We start from the raw sequence: 21,501 nt of genomic DNA on the forward strand, positions 1-21,501 counted from the left end.
TTATTGAGGCATGACACACATACAGTCTGAAATACACACACATGCACATGCTGTGGACGTGCACTAATGGAGAGATGCAAAGTGACAGGGCTGCACATGAAAGAGCGCACGAGCAGTTGGGGGTTTGGTACCTTGCTCAAGGGCACCTCAGAAAGTGAGCTGGCACCTCTCCAGCTACCAGACCACTTTCTAGACTTGGTCCGCACCGGGACAGGGTCTCAGGTTAGTGCAAAGTTTGGAAAAAAAGAATCTGACAGGAAGTGGCAAAGAGGAGGGCGAGCAGCTTTCAACACAGTTTACATTTAATGTGGGGTCCATAATTATGTTCCTAGAGTCTCTTTAAAGGATACGTACTTTCATCTCTAAGTCAAGTGGATTTCTTTGTTTGGTGTAAAAGGTTACTTACAGCTTTTTCTATTTGTGAATGATCTAAAAATACAGCACTTAACACTCACTCTACACCCTCTAACACAATGACAGACTCAGCATGCCGGTATGAACATGAAGGAGACGCTGAGGGAGATCCACATAGAATGTGTGTGTGTGTGTGTGTGTGTGTGTGTGTGTGTGTGTGTGTGTGTGTGTGTGTGTGTGTGTGTGTGTGTGTGTGTGTGTGTGTGTGTGTGTGTGTGTGTGTGTGTGTGTGTGTGTGTGTGTGTGTGACATGGAGGTCTGTTACAGGTTTCAGTACTCCTCTCTGCATGTTGTCAGCTAACAACCTGTGTACGTGCAGAGGTCTGGTATCCTTTAGTCTGCAGGGTCATAACATATAAAACATCTCCTAATGCTGCAGCGTTATAACTCCATATTTCAATCTGCAGACTGTGGAGCGGACAAGTTGGCACTCATGAAACCTGATTCTGTTGAGATGTGAGAGTGATGTCACAATAAAAGACGATATGGTACATTTTGCACATTTTTATTGCATGAATAAAAACATGATTTTTGGTGGTTGGATGAAAGATGGTTCTACACTTTTTAGTGAAAGCTGTGCATGCAACTCTGCAGGGTTATTTTCAGAAATGTTCAGTACATTTGGAGTTTCAAGGGAAAAGGTTATTCTCTGTTCTAAAATGTCAGCTCTGTTTCTCTTAGAGCTTTCTCTAGCATGTTTCGTTCACACAGCTTTGGATCTACAAGACACTGCTGACGTGTTGAAGCCGTTCAACAAGACAGGAAATGAGGGAAACATAGCGAGCCATTCATTTTCATCATTTAACAAATATGCATCTTTCAGGATCATGTTTACGAATGCAAATGAATGTGTTATTTTTTAGAGCAAACTGTGCTTCCATTAATCCTCACTAACTCAAGAGTCTTCTTCTGACACAAGAAGAAAATACCGTCATGCATGTTCTGTATACAGGGAAGTACAAGCAAGTGAATCGGCATCATTCAGAAACTATATGTAATGACACAAGATCGTCATTTTTTTAAAGATCAACCATGCAGCCTTAGTCTGAATCTATTTTAGGAAACCCCAAGATTCAAGTTCAATCTGTGCATTCAGTTTGAGACCTCAGCTTACAGTCCTTCTCTAACTTTGAGCTCATCTGAATTTTTTACCAAATGCCTCCATGTCGCCCCCCCCACCCCGCTGATCTGATGAGTTGAGCTTTATGCAGCAGCCAAAGAGAGGGTGTGAGGGGAAATGACACACACACAGAGGTATATGTGACTGAGATGTTTGAAAGATTGAAGCTACTCCAAGAATCACGACATCTCCATAAAGACAAGATACAAATAAAGACACTCCCTTAAAGGGTTAAATAAGACATGAGTAATCCCAACTTTCATGTAACGTTGGGTACCTGTAAAGGGTATTCATTATTCTGATTTATGAGTTGTATCTGTTCCCCTGCATGATGCTTCAGACTGCTGAGGGAAAGGTTTTCAGCTCTCTCCAACATCTTCTTTCCCTCTGCCTCGGTGTGTTATGAAAGGATGGAGGAGGGCAGAGCAGGGAGGGAAACCAAAATAGCATCATCTGATCTTTCTTTCATAAACTTTTCCACTCCTGCAGCAACACACTGGAACAGACTTTGGCAGAGGAAGAAACACAACAACACTCAACTGTCAGTTGAATTACTCAGTCACAGTCTCTCCTCATAAAAGCTAGAAAGGGTCTCAAAGTTGAACCCGACATCAGGAATCAGGCTGTATTCACATGGTGAGCCCCCCCCCCCCCCCCCCCAACAACGCAGCGTCATGTCTGCTATCACACATTCACACTGCTCCTGCCAACGCTATAAATACACATCCTGTGCGCTCAATAACGTTTATTCAGTTAGGGAATTCACTACCATCACGTGCTGTGTGACCAAAGGCTAAATATAGTTTCTAGGATCTCTGCTGGGGATCAAGGGGGGGACTATGGGCCCAACTTTAATATGTTCTGTGATTCCAATGACCAATAAGAGCCAAACATGGTGAAGTTGCTCCAATAGATTAATTTAGCTCGCAGCAATGAAACAGGCTGTAATGGCTGCAACAAAATCCCCGGGAGTAAATGTGTTTTTTGCTGCGTTCCATTTGATCTCGAAGGTCGGAAATTCCGAGTTGCCGGTCTGATACGTCATCAGGAACGCCCCCTGAAGTCGAAATTCCGACCTGGAAACTCTGAGAATCTTCAGTAGCCCGAGTTCAGATCCAATATGGCTGCTATGTGCATCGACAGGGATGTTTAAGCTGTAACTGTTGAGTTTATCGGCAGCTTAATCGTCTTTTTGTGTAATTAAATCGATCAGACCAATGTGTCGTGCAAGTTCTCTCTGTGGAGGTGTTTTCATGTTATTTTCGGTCAGAAACTATCACGTAGTGTGTTGTTATCGTCTGGTATTAGCTAACAAAACAAAAAGTCCTACTGGAGGCGTCCATGTTGCTTTTCCGACTTGCAACTGGAAGGTGTGACGTCATTCCCAGTTCCGAGATCCGAGTTCTGAGGTAAATTGAACGCACCATTTGACAGGCTCAGATTGTTATTTTGACAATCTAACAGAAAGGATGCCTGCAGAGAGAGAGGAGGGTGGTTACATCACTCTCTTCAGAGCATCCAAACTCCATTTACCAAAGCAGTGATTCTACCTCAGAGAGCTCAATTGGTAGAGTCGTCGTCTCTAAACTGGAAGGTCTGGGGTTCAATCTCCAGCTCCTGTAGCAACATGTCACATGTGTCCTTGGGCAAGAGACTTAACCTCAAGTTGCTCCTTCTGCTTGTCAGTGGTGTATGAATGTGTATGATGAGTTACTTCTGATGGTCTCACTACATAGCAGCCTCTAGCATCAGTGTGTGAATGTGTAGGTGTGACCATTTACTATTTACTAGGAGTTGTTGTTGTTCTGCCTCTGCTTCCATCATTGTTTGCGTTATTGAAGCTACTTTTATGTTTTCAATGGTTGGTTTGGATCCAACACAATATTTTTGTACCACACAGTTACATGAAAAAAATGAACCAATGGAGGCAGCAGCAGACAAGTAACCGTTCCCTTCGAGGTTGAATTAGTGTTTTTGTGAATGGAGTCTGGTGCCTTTGAAGAGAGTGATGTAACAGATAATTGTCTTCAACAACAAAGTTCTGTTTCTGTTGGGAAAACAAAAACGTATTTAATCTGACAAGTCTTTAAGACCCCAAACGTTAGTGTTTTGTGGCTCCTTAACTTTGAACTCGAGATGTGCTGCCTTTATATTTTTGAACATTTTTCAACTTGGACTAAGCACTGTATTGAGAATCCTCATGGGCGAAGTGCAACCTCCCCCTCCAACTACTTCCTACTCTGTTTCTATCCTCTGTGTTGTAAATATGCCTTCTTTAATGTGATGGCCTGAGTGAAGGAGCCGTCAGTGGACAGGAGAGGCAGAAGGAGAGGGAGCAGGAGGCAGGAGTAACAGAGAGATGAAGAGAAATCATTTGTAGGACCAAACTCACAAGGAGGACTATTCATAGCAACCCATTGCATCACCATATGGTCATCTTGGCTGTGCAATCAAGGAGGTGCATGTCATGAGGAGAGAGCCAGCCAGTGTTAAACTGCGATGAGAGCACTGGAGGAGAATGTAAGAGCCTTCATTAGGAGTGATCTTTACTGAATGATCTGTCCACAAGGAGAGCAGAGCAACACATCAGCTGACATCCTGCTGTCATCTGTTTGTCTGATTTTCATCACTTGGATGAGTCCATCGGAGCTTTCCACTGGAACGTCTCCAAACATCACGATGATATGATCCGTCAAATAACACCTATAGTTTGTTTTCTCTGGAATGAACCACAGTGGAAAAGTGTTGTGTTTTTTGAGGTGGGGGTTATTTAGGTTCATACTGAACTCACAGAGACTTCCAAAGCTGCTTTCGTCACAAAATCGCTTAATCCATCCAATCTCTTCTGTTGTTCTAAGACGGGACGCAGTGGTCCACATTTCCCTTTTTCCAACAATGCTATCCAGCTCCTCCTCCTGGTAGATGTGAGGTCACCCAGTGCCAGATGACATATGTGATCTACCAGCTGAAGGAACCTGGTAACAACTCCAGGGCGACTAATTAAAAGGTGTTTGAGGGGCACAGATGGCCGAACAGTTATGTCACGCCCCATGTACAGAGGCTATGGTCCTTCAAGAGGGGGCCGGCGTTGGAGTCCAACCTGTGGCTCCTTTCCCACCCACATGTCATTCCCCACTCTCTCTATCTGGATTAAAACTCTGTCTACCGTCCTATAGATTAAAAGGCAAAACGTCCTCCCAAAAAATAGAAGTCCATTGATTACAAGTGTATATTCAGACTTGTCAGCTAGTGTAAAGTTCAGATATAGCTCAGAAAGCAGTCAACATTTAACATGGTTAAACACTGGATCACAAAGTCTGCAGGTCAGTAATGTCAAATTGGCTTCTCAGTGTGGCTAAGGTTAGCAGTGTTAGCACAACCGGCCTTCAGTCCGCTCAGCAAATTAGCATCCACATTCCCGTGCTAGTTGCACATTGCTACGATCAGTTTAACCTGACACAGCCTGCATACAACTTTATCTCCATATTCTAGAACAAAATATTCCAAAAACTGCTCTACAAGATGCCATCTGTCCACTTTGCTTGTTTACGTCAAGGAAGTAGAGCATTATGGCAGCCTGGCCGTAGCCATACATCGGAGGTAGAGCCCTGGCTTTAGTGGCAGGCAGCTGTGTTACAGCGTAGACAACATTTTCCTAGAATTGTGGGCCTGGATTGATCAAAATAATAATTTGTTAAACTATCTAGTAGTTCTGATGCCAACTGGCAAGGAGGGCAACGTTTAGTAAGCTAACCGTGCCTATCTCTATGCAGAAGGATTTGTGGTTGCAGACTTTATTTTAAGAGGTTACTTCCTGTAACTGGTTGGTGTTGGTAGAGTAAATTACCTTCAAACTTCACACTTCTTTGAAAAAGGAAAACCCGCCCCTCATCGTCCTGTTATTTGGTGACACGCAGGACCAGCGGGCAAGATGTCCACCTGTTTAAACAAAACCAATACTGAAAGGAAAACACACTAGAGCTCTTCAAATATGTCGGATAGGAACCTGCCCAGAACCTGGCACGAGTTTCCTGCTGGAGTTCAACCTGGCTGTGTTGTTAATTCACATGATGAGACGAGTCCATAACTGACTTAGTCTTTTCTTTTCCTGTAATGGCCGTGAGCAGGACTAAAAAATATAAAAAATAAAAACAGTAGACAGTTTAGGCGTGTCAGTAAGTAGCTACACATGTGTTGGGCTTTGTACTTCAGACTGACTTTAGATGAAGATTCCTGCAGGTGCCATGGGACCCCCCCCCCCGCAGCTCCATGATGATGGGAACGGAAAACCAAGACTGGGGAGAAGATACCCTGAAGCTTGGAGGGACTGAAAGCATCATGGAGGATAGAGTACGTTAAAGCTCCAAGATCTAAATCATCTTAACCCTTTCAGCACGAGGTCAACATTTAACATTTTAAATAAAGTATAAATTAACCCTTGAGATTCTGCAAAATCAATGACCTAATAGTGCCTACATTTGAAATTTTCTGACCTTGTAGTGGAAGTTCTTGGAGTATTTTTATGCCTCAGATGTGTAGAATCTCTAAAACCTATGCTAAATGGTTATGTTCATCATTCAAACATTATGATGATTGTTAACATGTTTGTCAGTAGGAGGTCTGGGAGGGTTAAGAAGAATTTTAGAGGCATAGGAGAGTTTTTCAGTCCCAACATCATCACTTGAATATTTAAAACTGACAAACAACAAATGTTTACAGCGCCTCATAGCCTAGCGTCAATAGTCATAGGGGCAAAGGTTGTGAGTTGAATCCGACCTCTGTCCTTCATATCAAACAACATCGATACCTGTAACGATACCACGGCAACAACAGAAGAAGTCCTAGACCAAAGGATGCCAATGTTGGAAAACTTTTTTGTGCAATTTAGATCATGTTCTCTCTCTCTCGTTCTTTACCTCGTTTTTTGGTTTGAAATAAGACTGAAGATCTGGACTTTTATTAAAGCTTCAGTGCCATTGATAATGAAAATAACTTCTACTGTATTCTTTTCAAACATAGAAACATATCGATCACTTTGACAGCCTTAGTTCAGAGTCGTGTGTTTTGTTTTACGACCTGAGTTAACTTGTTGAAACAGTCAAATAGCAACCAAACAATACAGCTCTCCCCTGGGGGAGGATTTTATCATAGGAACACAAAGTGAGCATGTGAACACTTCTAAATAAATAACAGCTTAACAGTAGTTTGCTGCTGTAAACACGGTCGAAGCTGATGTTTGTTTGTCGCATTTAAAGTGTGAAAGAAAGGCTTAGAGGTTTGGAGTAAGAGGATGACTGTCTTAAGCTCAGATGAAAGAATATTTTAGCACCACGGCAGGTTACTGTCAACATTTATAGGCAACACGAGTGCTTTTCAAAACACATGATTCTTTTATGTTCCATACAACTTAGAAAGAATGACAAATAGATACACACTCAATGACGTTTTCACATCTGCTTTTCTGAAAATATCTAGATCATTTCAGGAGGACTGGTCCGGAGATTCTCCTGACCTGGCAGTTCACATTTCACCTCACAGCAGGAGACTATCCCTGTCAGACGGGGGGGGGGGTGGGTTGTTAAAAAAAAAGACGTGGAAGTATCGGACGACGCAACAGAGTCCCCTATAGGACGCTATAACGAGAATATTTATATCAATGCTACGTGTAGTTGAACAGAATCTCAATCTGAACTAAAGAGTGGAGGAGAACATACTGGAGAACAGGAAACATAATGCAGCAGGTTCATTAGAGCACAGAGATGGTAGAGGTGGCGTGCAGACAGTCTATGGTCGTGCAGCGATCACAGGGAATAAACCTCACTCCCCCCTCCTATTGGCTCGAGGTGAATTCTCCGGAGAATATCCTGCTCTGTTCTCACATCAGCTCACTCTGACTTTCTGCAGAAAAAATACTAAGGGTCTAGAGGAGAAACTCCGGGTGAAGTCCGAGTGAAACATTCGGCTGTTTGCGTTCACACATGCAGCTCTTCCTGCAAATATCTGATGTTTTGCAGGAGAAGTGTGAAAGCACTAAGACAGCATGATAGAACTACAGCCCTGCATGGTGAGGCTCACCTATCGTCCTTAAATTCAGTCACAATACTAAATCAAGATTAGAGATGCAACGATGCACGTTTTTCAAGTTCCGATACGATTCCGACACATGTACCGATACTGATACCGATATTTGTCTTATTGTAACTAACAGTGTTAATGTTGTTGTTGGTAGTATGTGAAACCCTGCATTGCATTGCTTTGTGCTGGCTTCAAATACAAACAGGAAGCCGCAACAGCTGTCAGGTTTTTCAAAGTAAATCTTTTAAACTGAAGTGTAAGGATTGTTACTTTAGATCATATAGATGGAGCTGTTCCTTCTCCTCTGAGCGATTTGTGGAGACTTCTCACAGTTCAGTTTGAACGTTTTCAAAGTAAGACCGTGTGAGCTGAGAATCTTTAAAGCGCCCAACCATCTTTCTTTGATCAGTGACTTGGATCAGCGCCATCAGTCCGATATACTGTATAAATTAAGTCAATAGTGGACCGGGTACAGATATAACATCGGATCGGCCCCCTCTCTATTCAAGATGACGCCCTTTTTGCCAAACAGTGAGGCAAGAATCCTCTGAAGAAGCAGAACAAGTTGAGTTTCATTGACATCAGCCGCTCTCAAACTGTCCCTCTCCTCGACTTCATCATCTTCTTTAACTCTGACATGAAAGGCTTGAATCAACACCTGCACTTAAACAGGAACACTTGTCCAAACACACTGCGCGTGTTGAGGCTGTTTGGATGAGTCCATGTTTACATTCGTCATGGCTGTACATACAGGAGCGCTGGTCAGGTAACGTGAGCCGCGATTAGCTAAGAGAGGTTTGCAGGTTTTTCCCTCGTTTAAAGATCGGACTCATCATGAGGTTTTATGGAAGCCTAAAGACTTAACAGGAACATTTTCTCATCGACAAAAGATCTTAAGTTAAGGAAAGCACAAAGTCCACAAAGACTCCATTCATCACATCTCTGACACCAAAGGGAGGCCAGACTATAGATAGCCTCATACATGACCAGGAGGAAACATGCTCTAATGTGCATTTTGGCCCCGTCTGCCAGAAGTCTGCTGTTCTGCTTGTGAGCATCTATTTATAGTCTTTACTCCAGCGAGGGAGAGACGGCTCTTCCCTCATGTTTGGGATCAGCTCTTCACACGGGTGAGAGAGGACAGAGGAAGAGGAGGAGGGGCTCTCTATTGACACAACACAGAAAGTGACACAAAGTGTTTCCACTTGAAGCTTGTCATTGTAACAGTTAGAGTCATTGGGTACCAGGTAACAGCCTGCAACACAGAGTCCAAACACATGATAACAGATAGCATTCAGCAGTGTCACTCCTCACACTATCTATCTACGCTGACAGATACCCTTTCCTCCTGCTCAGAGAGATGCTGCAGACATGAATGGAAAATAAATCAATTTGCTTTATAGAAGTATCAAAACTCACAATCATGTGAGACGTTTCCTATCTCGCTGTTGATGCAGCCTTCAAGAGCTAACATCTTTTCTTTCATCACTACACTTTATGTGCAAATTAGAAAATCTGAATTTCACTGGTTGACTATTTAGATCAAGCATGTAAGTGCATTATATGGCCAGTAGCCTCGTGGTTAGTGCAGGCGCCCCATGTTCGGCAGCTGTGGTCCCTCAGGCGGGTGGCCCGGCTTGGAGTCCAACCTGTGGCTCCTTTCCCGCAGGTCCGCTCTCTCTCTCTCTCTCTCTCTCTCTTTCTGTCCCTGATTTCTGACTCTGTCAACTGTCCTGTCTCTACAATGAAGGCATAAAAAGCCCAAAAATACATCTTCAAAAAATTAACATAAACAAACCGTGATGGTTAGTAGAGTCAACCCGACTTGAAAAAAAGATCTCTTCTCAGATTAGAAAGGTGTACTGTTAACGTAGCTTTAAAGGTCTTACATGAGAAAATGTCAAAGTCTGACCACTTGACACTTTTCTTAAATTATTTTTGGCCTTTCTAAAAACAGAGTCACTGAGTTTGAGTGATTTAGTTCTGGTGTAAAACATCAGCTGCACTTCATGTGCTGCAGGAAAACTTAAAACAAATGAAAAAAAAGCAGCATGTCCAGTCATTTAAAAAAAAAAAACAGCAGAAGCAAATATTCTATAAACTTATATCTCATATTGCTTCCTAGAAACTGTCATCTAACTCACACACAAGTTATATTTTCTAACATGAGGCTGTACTGCTCTGCAGAGGTACACCGTATAGATATGATAACGACCAAGATAATGATCAGTCTGCTGTCATTCATACCACCGTGAGGGGAAAAGTGTGGAAGACATAACCTTGTAAACACACAGAGCTAGCACTGGGTGTGCACGGTTCTGAGAGGCCCATGTGTGAGTGCAGAGAGTATAGGTGTTTACTTCACACACACACACACACACACGGAACACGCGTCGTGACCAGGTTCACCACAAACACGATACAAACATGAGACAGACAGGTGAAGGTATCAATGCACAAACTCACATCCTCGAACAGAGATCCAACGTTGGCTGTCACCAGCAGTATCCCTGTGCCCTGCGCTGCTGTCAGCTTCCCTGCCATGATTCTGTCTCGCAGGTAAGATCTCTGGGACTTACGGCTACAGCAGACTTTACAGGTGAGAAGCGAGGGGAGGGTAAAACAAGAAGAAGCCGGAGAACGTGTCAGGAAAACTGGTTATAAGAGAGGGAATGTGCGACTGAAGCCGGGGCTGAGGCGACTCGGCTGGAGCATATTTTTCAGCAGTGGCCGTGCATCTAACCAGGAGTTGCTCTGCAGTAGAAGCTCCGTTGTCGGCGGTGGTTAGCGTGCTGCTGTTGCTGCTGCTGCTTCTCTCGCTACTTTTCCCCGTTCAGAGCCATCACAAAAGTCTCAGGTTTAATCCACGGCGAGTGCCCCACGGCTCTGGTTCATGTCAGCGACCCGGGTCTCCCTAGGCTTTTTGTAGCAGTGTAAAAGTCTCCCTCCGACGGCAGGACTCTGAGCCAGGACCATTGCCTTCACTGTTTAGAGAGGAGAGGCTGAGCTCTGACGTCACCGTGCCAATGGAAACACGGCGCTGTCTTAAAGGGGCCGCGCACCGTAAACACAACAGCCAGAGGCGTCCATTATCGGACACAGATGGGCTACCCTTGGAAAGAAATAAGGACACGCACCACTGGTTTTGGAGGTATTTTTTCAATTAAGTAAATATAATTGGTAGAACAAAAGCCTATAAGACGAGGTACTCTGCAGCACTGCTCAATCACATCGTTTTGTAGGCGTGTTGTCTCTTTTCTTCCTCCTAATTTACAGTTTTATTGATTCTCTATTTCAAATACTTCTCTTTTTTCTTAACTTTGGCACCTCTTTTAATATCAGAACTGGCTCCAAGCTCACCATTAACAATGGTGACCATGAACCTTTTTGCTTTTGTTGCAAAAGTGGATAGAAGAAAATATGTACTATATCAATCCCCAAGAGAAAAATCTATTTTGACAATCCTTTTTTTAATCATGCTACTTACACATGTAGGTCAGGAATACACACACAAACAACTGCAACTTACGTTTGAATCCTTGTACATTTTGTAATAATGCAGTTATTTTTTTAATGCAGGCTAGTTTAAAAAATGACACTTAAAGCTCCTGAGGAACTTTGCCGTTGTGTCAACTTTGGCGCCCCCCTGTGGACAAAGCAGAACCTCTTCAAACTTTGCTGACCTGTACTTGTTTAAAGGTAGACTCAATAGCTTTTTCCTCCATACATGTGTGATGGTGACTGTGTCTGCAGAGACCCTGTCCAATGACAGGATTTTCAGGATTTGTTTTGTTTTGGTTGACTCAGGGTTGTCTCTGGCAGGGAGCTGAGGGGTTTCCTCCAGCCAATGACAGCACACAGGTGAGTTTAGTAGTGGAATTGGACGTGACAAACTGGAGTGACACAGACATAGTGGCAAAGAAGAGAAAATATAATCAGAGTGAGGTGAAACGCCAAGCGGATAAAGTGTTGTTCAACACAATGTTCACCCTCAACATGGTGTTATCTTTCACCCGGGGATGGCCTGCGTTGGACAGGCAGGTGCTACACCTTGTTAGCGTGTACTACACATAACATTGATATAAATATTCTCGTTATAGCGTCCTATAGGGGACTTGTTAGCGTGTGCTTGCGTGTGGTAGCTTGCAGTGTAGGTACAAGCTGGTAACATACACACTACATCCTGCAGTGAGTGTCCGCTTCTGGGGTCGCTGAGCCCAGGAGGAGAGGTTTGAATGTTTACAAACTGCAACAAAAAATGATGCTGACTCCACCTTTGAGTAATCTTCTTAAGCTGACAGTTTGGTGATAGGTTGAGATTAACATTTGGGATAAAATAATAACTATAGCACTATTTAGTTGTACATTGAGAATTTCCCACAGGCAGGTCATGTGTTTGGTTGCAGCCGAGCCAGCTGTAAAGTTTCAAGGATTGTAAAAAAGAGTATCTACATATATGGATGACCACAAACAAAACACAAAATCACCTCTGTTTGGAGTTCAAATCCGGCCGGTAAAGATGAGCTTTTGTAAAAACGTTCTGGTTGCTTTTGTTTGGATATATATTTCTCTTTTCATATCATGGGAGATATTTAATGTATTGCAGTGAAATCTAATCTATACCTTTACAGCATGAATTGATGGAGTTCTTTGCATGAAATATTGCAATTTTGAACCTTTTATAAACAGAGCAGCTTCAAGGTTTCAAGAATTCACCGACAACAAAGCAGAGCCCTTGTGAGCACATACTTGTCTGTGCACATTGATTTCTTTGAGAATACTTCCAGCAGAGTTTATATCTCACAAAGGAAGCCGCTCTGTGTGCTTCATGCTGCAGAAACACCAGAACACATACTGTCTACAGGCAGAAGTCAACTGAATGTATAACGCAGAAGAACTCATTTAAAGTGCTCGGAGAGGGATCATGAGGAGTATAGCGAGTATAAAGAGTCCAGGTGGAACTGTGGTATAAAACAGGTTTACAGGCCAAGTGGGGTATTCTTACATTTATTTTTTGGCATTTTTTTCTGTGGTTACATTTCTTTCTTTTTTATTGGCTTTCAAAACTCAAAGGTGTCACCTGTCATTGCCCCAGTGCAAGAAGAACGTTGGACTTTTATCTTGTGGTACTAAACCACAGGTCTGGTTAACATCCTCCTCCAGTGTTGAACAGATATTAGATTTTGTGAAAATATCAACACCTAATAACCCTGATTTTTTACTTAAAAGTGTAGCAGATATTGGGTTAGGATCACTTTTCTTTAGTGTCTAATGCTGGCTTAACCGATTTTAAATACCTTGGAGACATAAGGACAGTTTCAACTGATTTTTTAAATCATAATCCTCTGACTCACACACTACCAGACGATCCGGCTGATTATTAGGTCATTCATTTTGGCAATCAGGAGCCACCCGAACATCATTAACGTAATGACATTAGTGTCCAGAAAGAAGATCAATGATGACATGAGTATGAAGTCACTGAAGTGACAAATTTCTGTTTTTAGTTTTCTTGATGTTTCACGTTTTATTTCAGGCATTTCATAGTGTGCCGGGAGTTCATTGTAATTGAGGTAGCGGGCGTAGAGGGAGACTGAACATTAATTTCAAATAAACCATCACAGCTCAAAGCAGAGAGATGATGCCTGATGGGATTTGCAGTTGTAGAGACAGTCAAACTGTATTATTACTACTGTATAGTGTCTGTTCTCATCATCATATATTAAAGTGATGTTTGGACCTGGGAGATGGAACAGGGGCTTGGTTTGTTCACTCCACGCATAGACCTCTGGGAACGGTGCACCTTTTTTGGGGGGCAGCAGTAGCTCAGTCTGCAGGGTCTTGAGTTGGGAACTGGAGGGTCACCGGTTCAAGTCTCGGTGCCGACCAAGTCTGGAAAGTGATCTGGTAGCTGGAGTTCACCTCCTGAGCACCACCGAGGTGCCCCCGAACCCCTCCCCCACCAGCTCCGCCTTGTTAGGATATGGATGTTCACTGGATGCATTTTAGAAAAGCTCTCTCACAGGCTGAAATCAAAACAGTTAGTTCACTGGACTGGACGCAGAGGAGTGAAATAGTAAAATGGGTTGTTTTTGTTTACTACTTTTATTCTAATAAACATAAGTGCATAGACTGACTGTATATCTTATCACTCCTCTGAGTATCCTGGATGAGAGTCTCTCATTACTCATCTGTCATACACTCTTCTGAATAAAACATCTCAATCAGCAGCAGACGTTAAGCTAAACTAATCCTGACCTGAAGAACACGTCTGAACAGGTTGTGTTACAGAGTTTAGACTATAATAGACCTTTCCATTGCGAGTCGCATACACATCCTTTTCCAAACATGCACACACACACACACACTCTTTGATCTAAAGATTTCCTGTTTAGGTTTTGGCAGGAAGATCCTGGAAAATGTCATATTAAGACTGGAAACTCAAAGACTTTATTTTGCTGAGGGTTGCTGAGCGACACGGACGAGCCCATGTGTGATGGATTATTGAGAATGATTATTTTGATTGTTTTCCTAGTTTCACTAAACCTGTTTGTGGACAACAAATTGTTCTTCCAGGATGAAGTCACCTGTTTACTGGAAAAACAATTAGGAGGGAGCTGGGGGAGGGTAACTGTAGTGACAAGAAATACAAATACACTTGAGAGTTCATTTGGTGGGCGGCAGTAGCTCGGTCTGTAGGCACTCTGGTTGGGAACCAGAGTGGGACTGCAAGTCCTGTTGTGGACCCGCAGTCCTAAAAGACTTCTGCTGAGAAGAATTATGTTGCCCCTCTGTGATACCTCAAAAGTAGATTTAATTACTGGAGATAGAAAGGATAAATACATTAAATTGATTTGTTGTATGCACACAAGCTTCCCACCCCCCCTGTAAACGTCAGTTCCCCAGTTGGGCCACCTTATAAAAAGTCTGGACACACCCTGCATGTGAACCTCTTTGAGCTCAGTCGGCTGTTCTTGGGAAAAAGTGTGTAGTAATGTTTCTACCTGTCGCCTTCAACTTTCTCCTGAAGTTTTTCCGCCTTGGGCTCCTCGTCCTGATTGTGCTCACCTGTGCCCCTCTCGGGTGTACTCGGGCTTTCTCGCTCCATGTCCTATTGTTTACGGTGAGAAGGCAGACTCAGAGGACAGAACAAACACCTAGCTGTGGGAGTGTCACCCACCTGGGGGAGGGGTTACTGCCCTTTGTGATGTCATGAAGGGAAAATCTCTAAACGGCCTGTTTGAACGCACATTTTCTGAAAAGTGGAGCAGGCAGAAGATGGAGAGGATGGACTTTTCTCATCATTTGGGGGGTTTGTAGTCGGACTAGAGACACAAGTTAGAGAAAAATGTTGACGTTTATTTTATATAATATGGGACCTTTAACGACGAGCAATGTTTATTATCCGCTATAAACATGAGACTTGATTGATGTTTTCAGTTTGTCTCTGTATATTGTATCCGACCCTATCAAATAAACCAGGAAATGAAGAAAGAGTATCTATTTTTTAGTATCTATTTTTTGTACATTATTAATTTTTCTTTTTTTTATTTAAATTGTAGTGTTCACTTTTGTCTGCAATCTTTGCTCTTTGCTGCTGTAACAATGTAAATTTCCCCATTGTGGGATAAATTATCTTATCTTATTTTATCTTATCTTATGCAAAAGATCGCCTCTCTCAGAAACTAAAACCTGTGCGTAACTTTCCTCAACAAAAACATGCTCACATTTCGATAGATAGATAGATAGGGACTTTATTAATCCCTTGGGAAGGTTCCCTCAGGAAATTCTGATCATCACTTGTTCTTGCAGACAATATAATCTCTCTCTGTTGGTTCTGAGGGAGCCTGGTACGATGTCAACAGTAGTGAACAAACGGAGTGACCGCCAACTTTTCTGCATCTTAAACCCGCTTCAACCTCCTCAGTGTTGCTGTAATGTGTGTTTGAAATGGCCCTGGTTGTCAACACATTAGTGAGAGTCCAGCTGTGCAGAGATGACAGGCGGGAATCCACAAATGGCTAAAGGAAGCAGCCATTATGTTAACTATACTGGCTAATGTGTGTGTGTGTGTTTGTGTGTGTGTGTGTGTGTGTTTGGAGAGGGGCGGTCATGGCTCAATGAGAGTCTTTGAAGAGGCTGAGAGATTATCACCAAAACTAGAGTGCTCACAGCTGTGTCTGGCATGGGAGCGTGTGTGTGTGTGTGTGTGTGTGTGTGTGTGTGTGTGTGTGTGTTTGTTTACATGTGATCTGGCCGTGTTCTGTATGTGTGAACATGATATGCTGCAGGATATCTATAATCAGTCCTCCGTCAGACGTATGAAGAGGATAATAACCACGTTTAGGACAAAGAGATGAGGTGCAGCGGTATATTCTCGTATGTGCTTTAATTAAAAAATGAATTAGAGCGACCTTGGACACAATCCAAAGGAGATTATTTCTTTGATAGGGATGTTATGCTCGTCACGATCACAGTAAACAGATTAAAGCCGTGTAAACTGTGTGAACTGCTCTGGAACATTCTCGATCTGACTGACTCGTGTTTATCATAAAGCGAACATGAAGCTGACCTTTACGCTCATAGAAAGTCGTGCTGCGTTCGGATGCCTGAGAGTTAATCGTTTTTTTTACCCAGGAGGAGGTTAAAAGAAGGCGACGCTAAATAAAACCATTAGCCGTGTCCTTAATAGGCAGAAGAAGAAGAAGAAGAAGGCAGAGGGGAGGAAAATGAAGTAGAGCTCCATCATGAAGTAACAAATAAACCTAATCTTTAGAGGAGGAACTATCTCCAGAAATACCAGAAAGTGGCACAGCGTGTTCTGTAATGTGTCTTTGAAAAAAAGCAATCACAAAGCAACATTTCCACCACAGGGACCAGGAACCCTTGAAGGAACTCTACTCATGGCTAAGGTCTAAATATAGTTCTGGGGAAATGATTTTACCCCTCGAATATCTCTGCTTAAAGAAACAATAAATCTAACTTTTCCAACTTAAAATATTAGTTTCTAAGGTTGAAGTAATTGCACCAAACTTTCAACAGGCAGAATGGCGCCTCTCTCATCGCCACAGAGCGGCCCAATCGCCTGTTTACTGCACTATGTAACTTTTGCAGCGGGCTGACAGCATCTCATAATGTGTCCAGCTTCAGTTCAGGTTCAAGCCTTCAGTTGTAAAAGCAGCCAGTTACCCTGTCTCTGTACTGTTTGATACAAAGACTGAGTCTATAGAGGAAGAGGACGGAGACGGATGAAGCTAAGAATACAAAAAGAGTGAACCTCCCTGCAGATATTATTCTTTACCGATTGTGCTGAAAGCTGTATGGTTGTCTCTGTCCTTGTCAATCTTTCAGTTAGGTTTGTACGGTTCCAAACTTATAAAGCTATCTCAGCTAGCATGTAATAAATGACGTTCTCCATGACATTTAGCCACGGTCTATAGACATCATTTCAACACCAGTTGAATACACACACACACACAAACACACACAAATTCTCCACATCCTAACAGTTTACACAATGAGCTGAAGAAGCTAGCAGAGTCATATTATTTGCGTAAAAGCCGGTAATATTACCGAACATGTCAGTCAACATGGTTCCTTAGCTTCTCACAACGTCTTTGCCGGCTTTGTCCACCTTCTGTTTGGAAACAAATGCATGCTATCTAAGAGGGGGAGGTGCACTATGTGTGTCTTACAACAGTTCAGTTGCACTCAGAGACATTCAGTGAGCCTGAGCGCACACATATTGCTTCTTTAAGAGTTATTACATTGGCAAAAGTGCAGAAACTTTGGGCTTAGGTTTGAATAGCTGAAACGCTCAGTTAGATCGAGTTCTCATACTATTTCAGCTGTGGGGTATTGTTTGTCAATAGTCATGAGGGAAACGATGCTAAAAAACAACACAGTAACATTCAACATGATAGTAGACGCTTTTGCAAAATCCTTGTGGTCTTTATTAGAAAAACAACAAAAAAACAAGACGCTTTAAGGAACTTTTTAGTTCCTTGAAAATACTTTTTCTGGACAAAAAGTTTTACTTACGCTTCAGAAACAGACCCAGTGGGTTAGAAAGCACGCCATCTGACGGAGCACATGGAGGCTGTGGGTTAGCTTAGCTTAGCTTAGCTTAGCTCAGCACTAGCTCTAGCTCTGGTACTGAATTAGTGGGAATAAGCTAGCCGCTGCCCCTTGAAGAATTTTTTCATTTTTACAATTTGGTTAGCAAAACAAACGCTGCTCAAACTAACAAGTTTGACATTAAAAAGCTTACTATAGAGGGGTTTTTTGATTCACTTTTAAACTGAACCATGCTAGCAATCTGGGTCAAGTCTTGATGCTAGGCTAAGCAGCTCTAGCTTCATAGGCATTGCACAGTCACAGATGTAACCTCCTCATTCAACCCTAACTAGAAAAGTGAATAAGGTCAAATAAATGTCCAAGTGTTCCCTCAGAAGTTTAAAAACTCTGAGGAAACCCTGTCGCAGCGGACTTGAGAGACTGTCAGATTATTCTGCTAACTCCTCCAAGACTTTCCTTCCAGATGATGACACAGCTTGAGGGGAAAGAAAGTGGAAATTGCGTTAAAAAACAACAGGACAAACGTGTGTGTGTGTGTGTGTGTGTGTGTGTGTTCAGACGGATAACAGCTCAGGTAATGCATTCCATGAGGGTCAATAAATACTACACCGTTAGCTCTGAGCAGGATATCCCACAGGGAGGGAGGGGGTAATGAAATCTGTGTGTGCTGATAAAGTATAGTCCCACACACTGACCAGATGCCCCTCCTGCTGCACTCTGGGTAATGGAAAAAATTATGTTGGAATTCCAGACTGCAAGCAAGTATGTGCACTTTGACCCCAATCTCTGCGCTGCTGAAATTCACTTATCTAAAAATAGACAAACCTGGAAATAATCAGGCGTTCTCATGTCTCTGAAGGAGCAGGGATTCAGCCGCAAGATGATGAACGAAGACTCGCTTGACATGGAGTTTTATCAGCGAGCTCGCTCTGGAACCAGTCATCTAGACCTGATGTTCGGATCCCAAGAGAGCCGGCTTTGTTAGCATGGGAATTTAGCATGAGAAAATGTTGTCATTAGGGAGGTCTGTGTGTACTTTACGGCTGCAGAAAGAGAGAGAGAGAGAGCGAGTGAGTTTGTATTGATGAAGGTTTATCTCTGAGTCTGCACACAGTTCATGTCGCTTTTGTTACTTTTCCAAAGTCATTATTGTTTCAATCAAACTATTATATGTTTGCGTATTGAGTTGAATTCATGTACTGACAAAAATGAATTCCTTTTGTGCATCCAAAGACATTTAAAAGTATTTTTAAAGTCTCAAAATGTCACACTTTTTTAAAAGTCATTTTAAAAGACATTTTAATGACAGTAGGCCTATGTAATGTAAGATTTTACACAGACAGTACATCTCTCAGGATCACTATTTACAGACCTGAACTGATTTCAACCTCAAGGTCCTGGTGGAAATTTACACAACAAAAGAGCAGAAGCAGATTTTGTCCACAGCTGTTCTCGTGCATGCAGTGGTTTGTGTAATCTGCCCCGATTGGAGCCCTAATGCTAGCTCGGTTAGCATTTTAAGTTAGCATGCTGCTAGCAAGGCATTTTCCTTCCCTAACTACTACCGTATTTTCCGCACTATAAGGCGCACCAGATTATAAGGCGCACCTTCAATGAATGGCCTATTTTAGAACTGTTTTCATATATAGGGCGCACCGGATTATAAGAATAGAACGTGTTTAAAACTGAACAAGGCTGGGAGATATTGTGAATATATAAATATAAATACGTATAAAACGTAACGTATAAAACTACAAAAACAAAAGTACATAAGACGATTTCCCCAAATAATAAATTATTTCTTTGACGTTTCTCTTAACTCTCAAAACGTAGTTTTATACGTAGTGCATTCACAATAACTCAACATTGTTCAAACGTTAATGTGCATATTCACAATATCTCCCAGCCTTGTTCAGTTGTAAACACGTAAAAGAAACAGTCTGATACCGCTAATTCAAACGTTAGTGCAGGGGTGCCCAAACAGTCGATCGCGATTGACAGGTAGATCGCTGACTGATTCTCAGTCGATCGCGAGATGTTTTGTCAATATAAAATACAATTGTAAAATAGAAAAGTGATTTCAATTTCATCTCATTGCACTGTTTCCCACACACGATACCTGTGTTGGGAGCCCAAGTATACTTCCGACCTGTTTGTATTTAATTTTTCATTTATTCATGAAATTGCTGCGTGCATGAGAGAGCGAGCGGCGGAGATAGAGAGAGAGAGAGAGAGCGCGCAAGAGAGAGTGCAGGCATGCGCAAGGACGTGCAGGTAAAACCGGGGGGGTAAATGTTTTACCAAAAAGTCATATATAGAAACTATGCTACGAGTATTAAGCGCATTTGATGAAGCTGCAGCTACTTTTCTCTGCTCCTCTCTGCTGTCATGACTGTGAGCATCGCGGGGGACGAGACACACCAACAAACAGCGCAAACGCAAACGCACACGCACACGCACACACACACACACTTGTACTGGAGCGCCAGCCACCACGCGAACCTTTTTACTTTTTACTTTTAGTGCTACAGCACACAGTTGATCCGTGATCCGTACGGACCGAGGCGGGAACACACGTGACCCGATCAAACAGTCGGTTGGACTTTACTCCGTTCACTCTCACCGTGTCTGCAGCTAATTTAACAAAAGCAAAATCATCTCACAGCAGCCTGCTGTAGTCTGTAGTCTGCATTATTTTTTACAGAACTCTCATTTATTATTTTCTGTTTGTTGTGTGAGTATTAAATGCGTTTGTAGGCTGTTGGTAAAGGCTATGGCTCACTATGTGGACTGGTAGATCTCGGCAGACTGGTAACTTTAAAAGTAGATCTTGGTTCAAAAAAGGTTGGGCACCCCTGCGTTAGTGCATAACTCAACATTGTTCAGTTACGTATAACACGTAAAGCTCACTTTTTCAGTTCATTCCCCGTCCACGAATCCCTCGAATTCTTCTTCTTCAGTGTCCGAATTGAACAGTTGGGCGAGTACGGCATCCAACATGCCCGGCTCCCTCTCGTCATTATCCGAGTCAGTGTCGCTGAGCGCCGTGTACAACCAGTATGGATCAACCAATTAACCAATTGATCCATATATAAGGCGCTCCGGATTATAAGGCGCACTGTCGTTCTTTGAGAAAATTAAAGGCTTTTAAGTGCGCCTTATAGTGCGGAAAATACGGTAACTGTCACGGCTTTATGAGAGCTGAAAGCATGTGCTTACAGTAAGCAAGTGTCCGACTCTGGTGTCAAAGGACACAGGCACAACGCTTTCATGATGTTAAAAACAAGTTGACTCATTGCGTTGGTCCGACTTAAATACATGCAAACATGTGAGTCAGACAGAAATCGTACTAAGTGGGACTAACACGCCAAGTAAATGCCGTTGAGGATCAACCTGGTGGTTTCCACAGAATCAGTGTGTACAGCGTTCTGTCTCTGCCGTGGTTTGGCTCGCAGCGGAGCGCAGCCATGACCAGCTGTACTCCAGGGATCACAAAATCACAGGAGAACTACAAGATCACACAGGAAGAAAGAGAACAACGTGAAAACAGGTTACTTTGTTTTTCTGAGGTACATTCGTTGCTCATTTAGTGCCTGTTTTGACAGAGTAGAGTTTTGACTGTGCGTTCCCTCGTTCTGACTTCCATTCCTGGTTCAATCGGCTCTTTTCATCTTGACATGTGCCTGCAGCGGGCTCCACTGGAAAAATAGACTCTGCATCCATTTGGAACAGAGTAGACTGGAGGGGCGCTGCTGGCAAGTGCTGGAGACGGACCACAATGCATACAGTGGAAACACCATCAGTGACTAGAGAGG

General features: G+C 42.8%; 1 protein-coding gene across 2 annotated transcripts in view; it reads right to left on the reverse strand.

Annotated features, from left to right (window-relative positions):
- The window catches only part of LOC109989512 (inositol polyphosphate-5-phosphatase A), a 178,073-nt gene extending 167,469 nt beyond the window's left edge, over positions 1-10,604 (reverse strand). For both annotated transcript variants that reach the window (XM_020641291.3, XM_020641293.3), the window contains exon 1: positions 10,076-10,604. In XM_020641291.3, coding sequence (XP_020496947.1) covers positions 10,076-10,153 — 78 coding nt within the window. In that variant the 5' untranslated portion in view covers positions 10,154-10,604. The remainder of the gene's footprint in view (positions 1-10,075) is intronic.
- Positions 10,605-21,501: the final 10,897 nt, after the last annotated feature.

This window comes from Labrus bergylta, chromosome 10, assembly GCF_963930695.1.
Source record: "Labrus bergylta chromosome 10, fLabBer1.1, whole genome shotgun sequence".
In the NCBI taxonomy this organism is placed as follows: domain Eukaryota; kingdom Metazoa; phylum Chordata; class Actinopteri; order Labriformes; family Labridae; genus Labrus; species Labrus bergylta.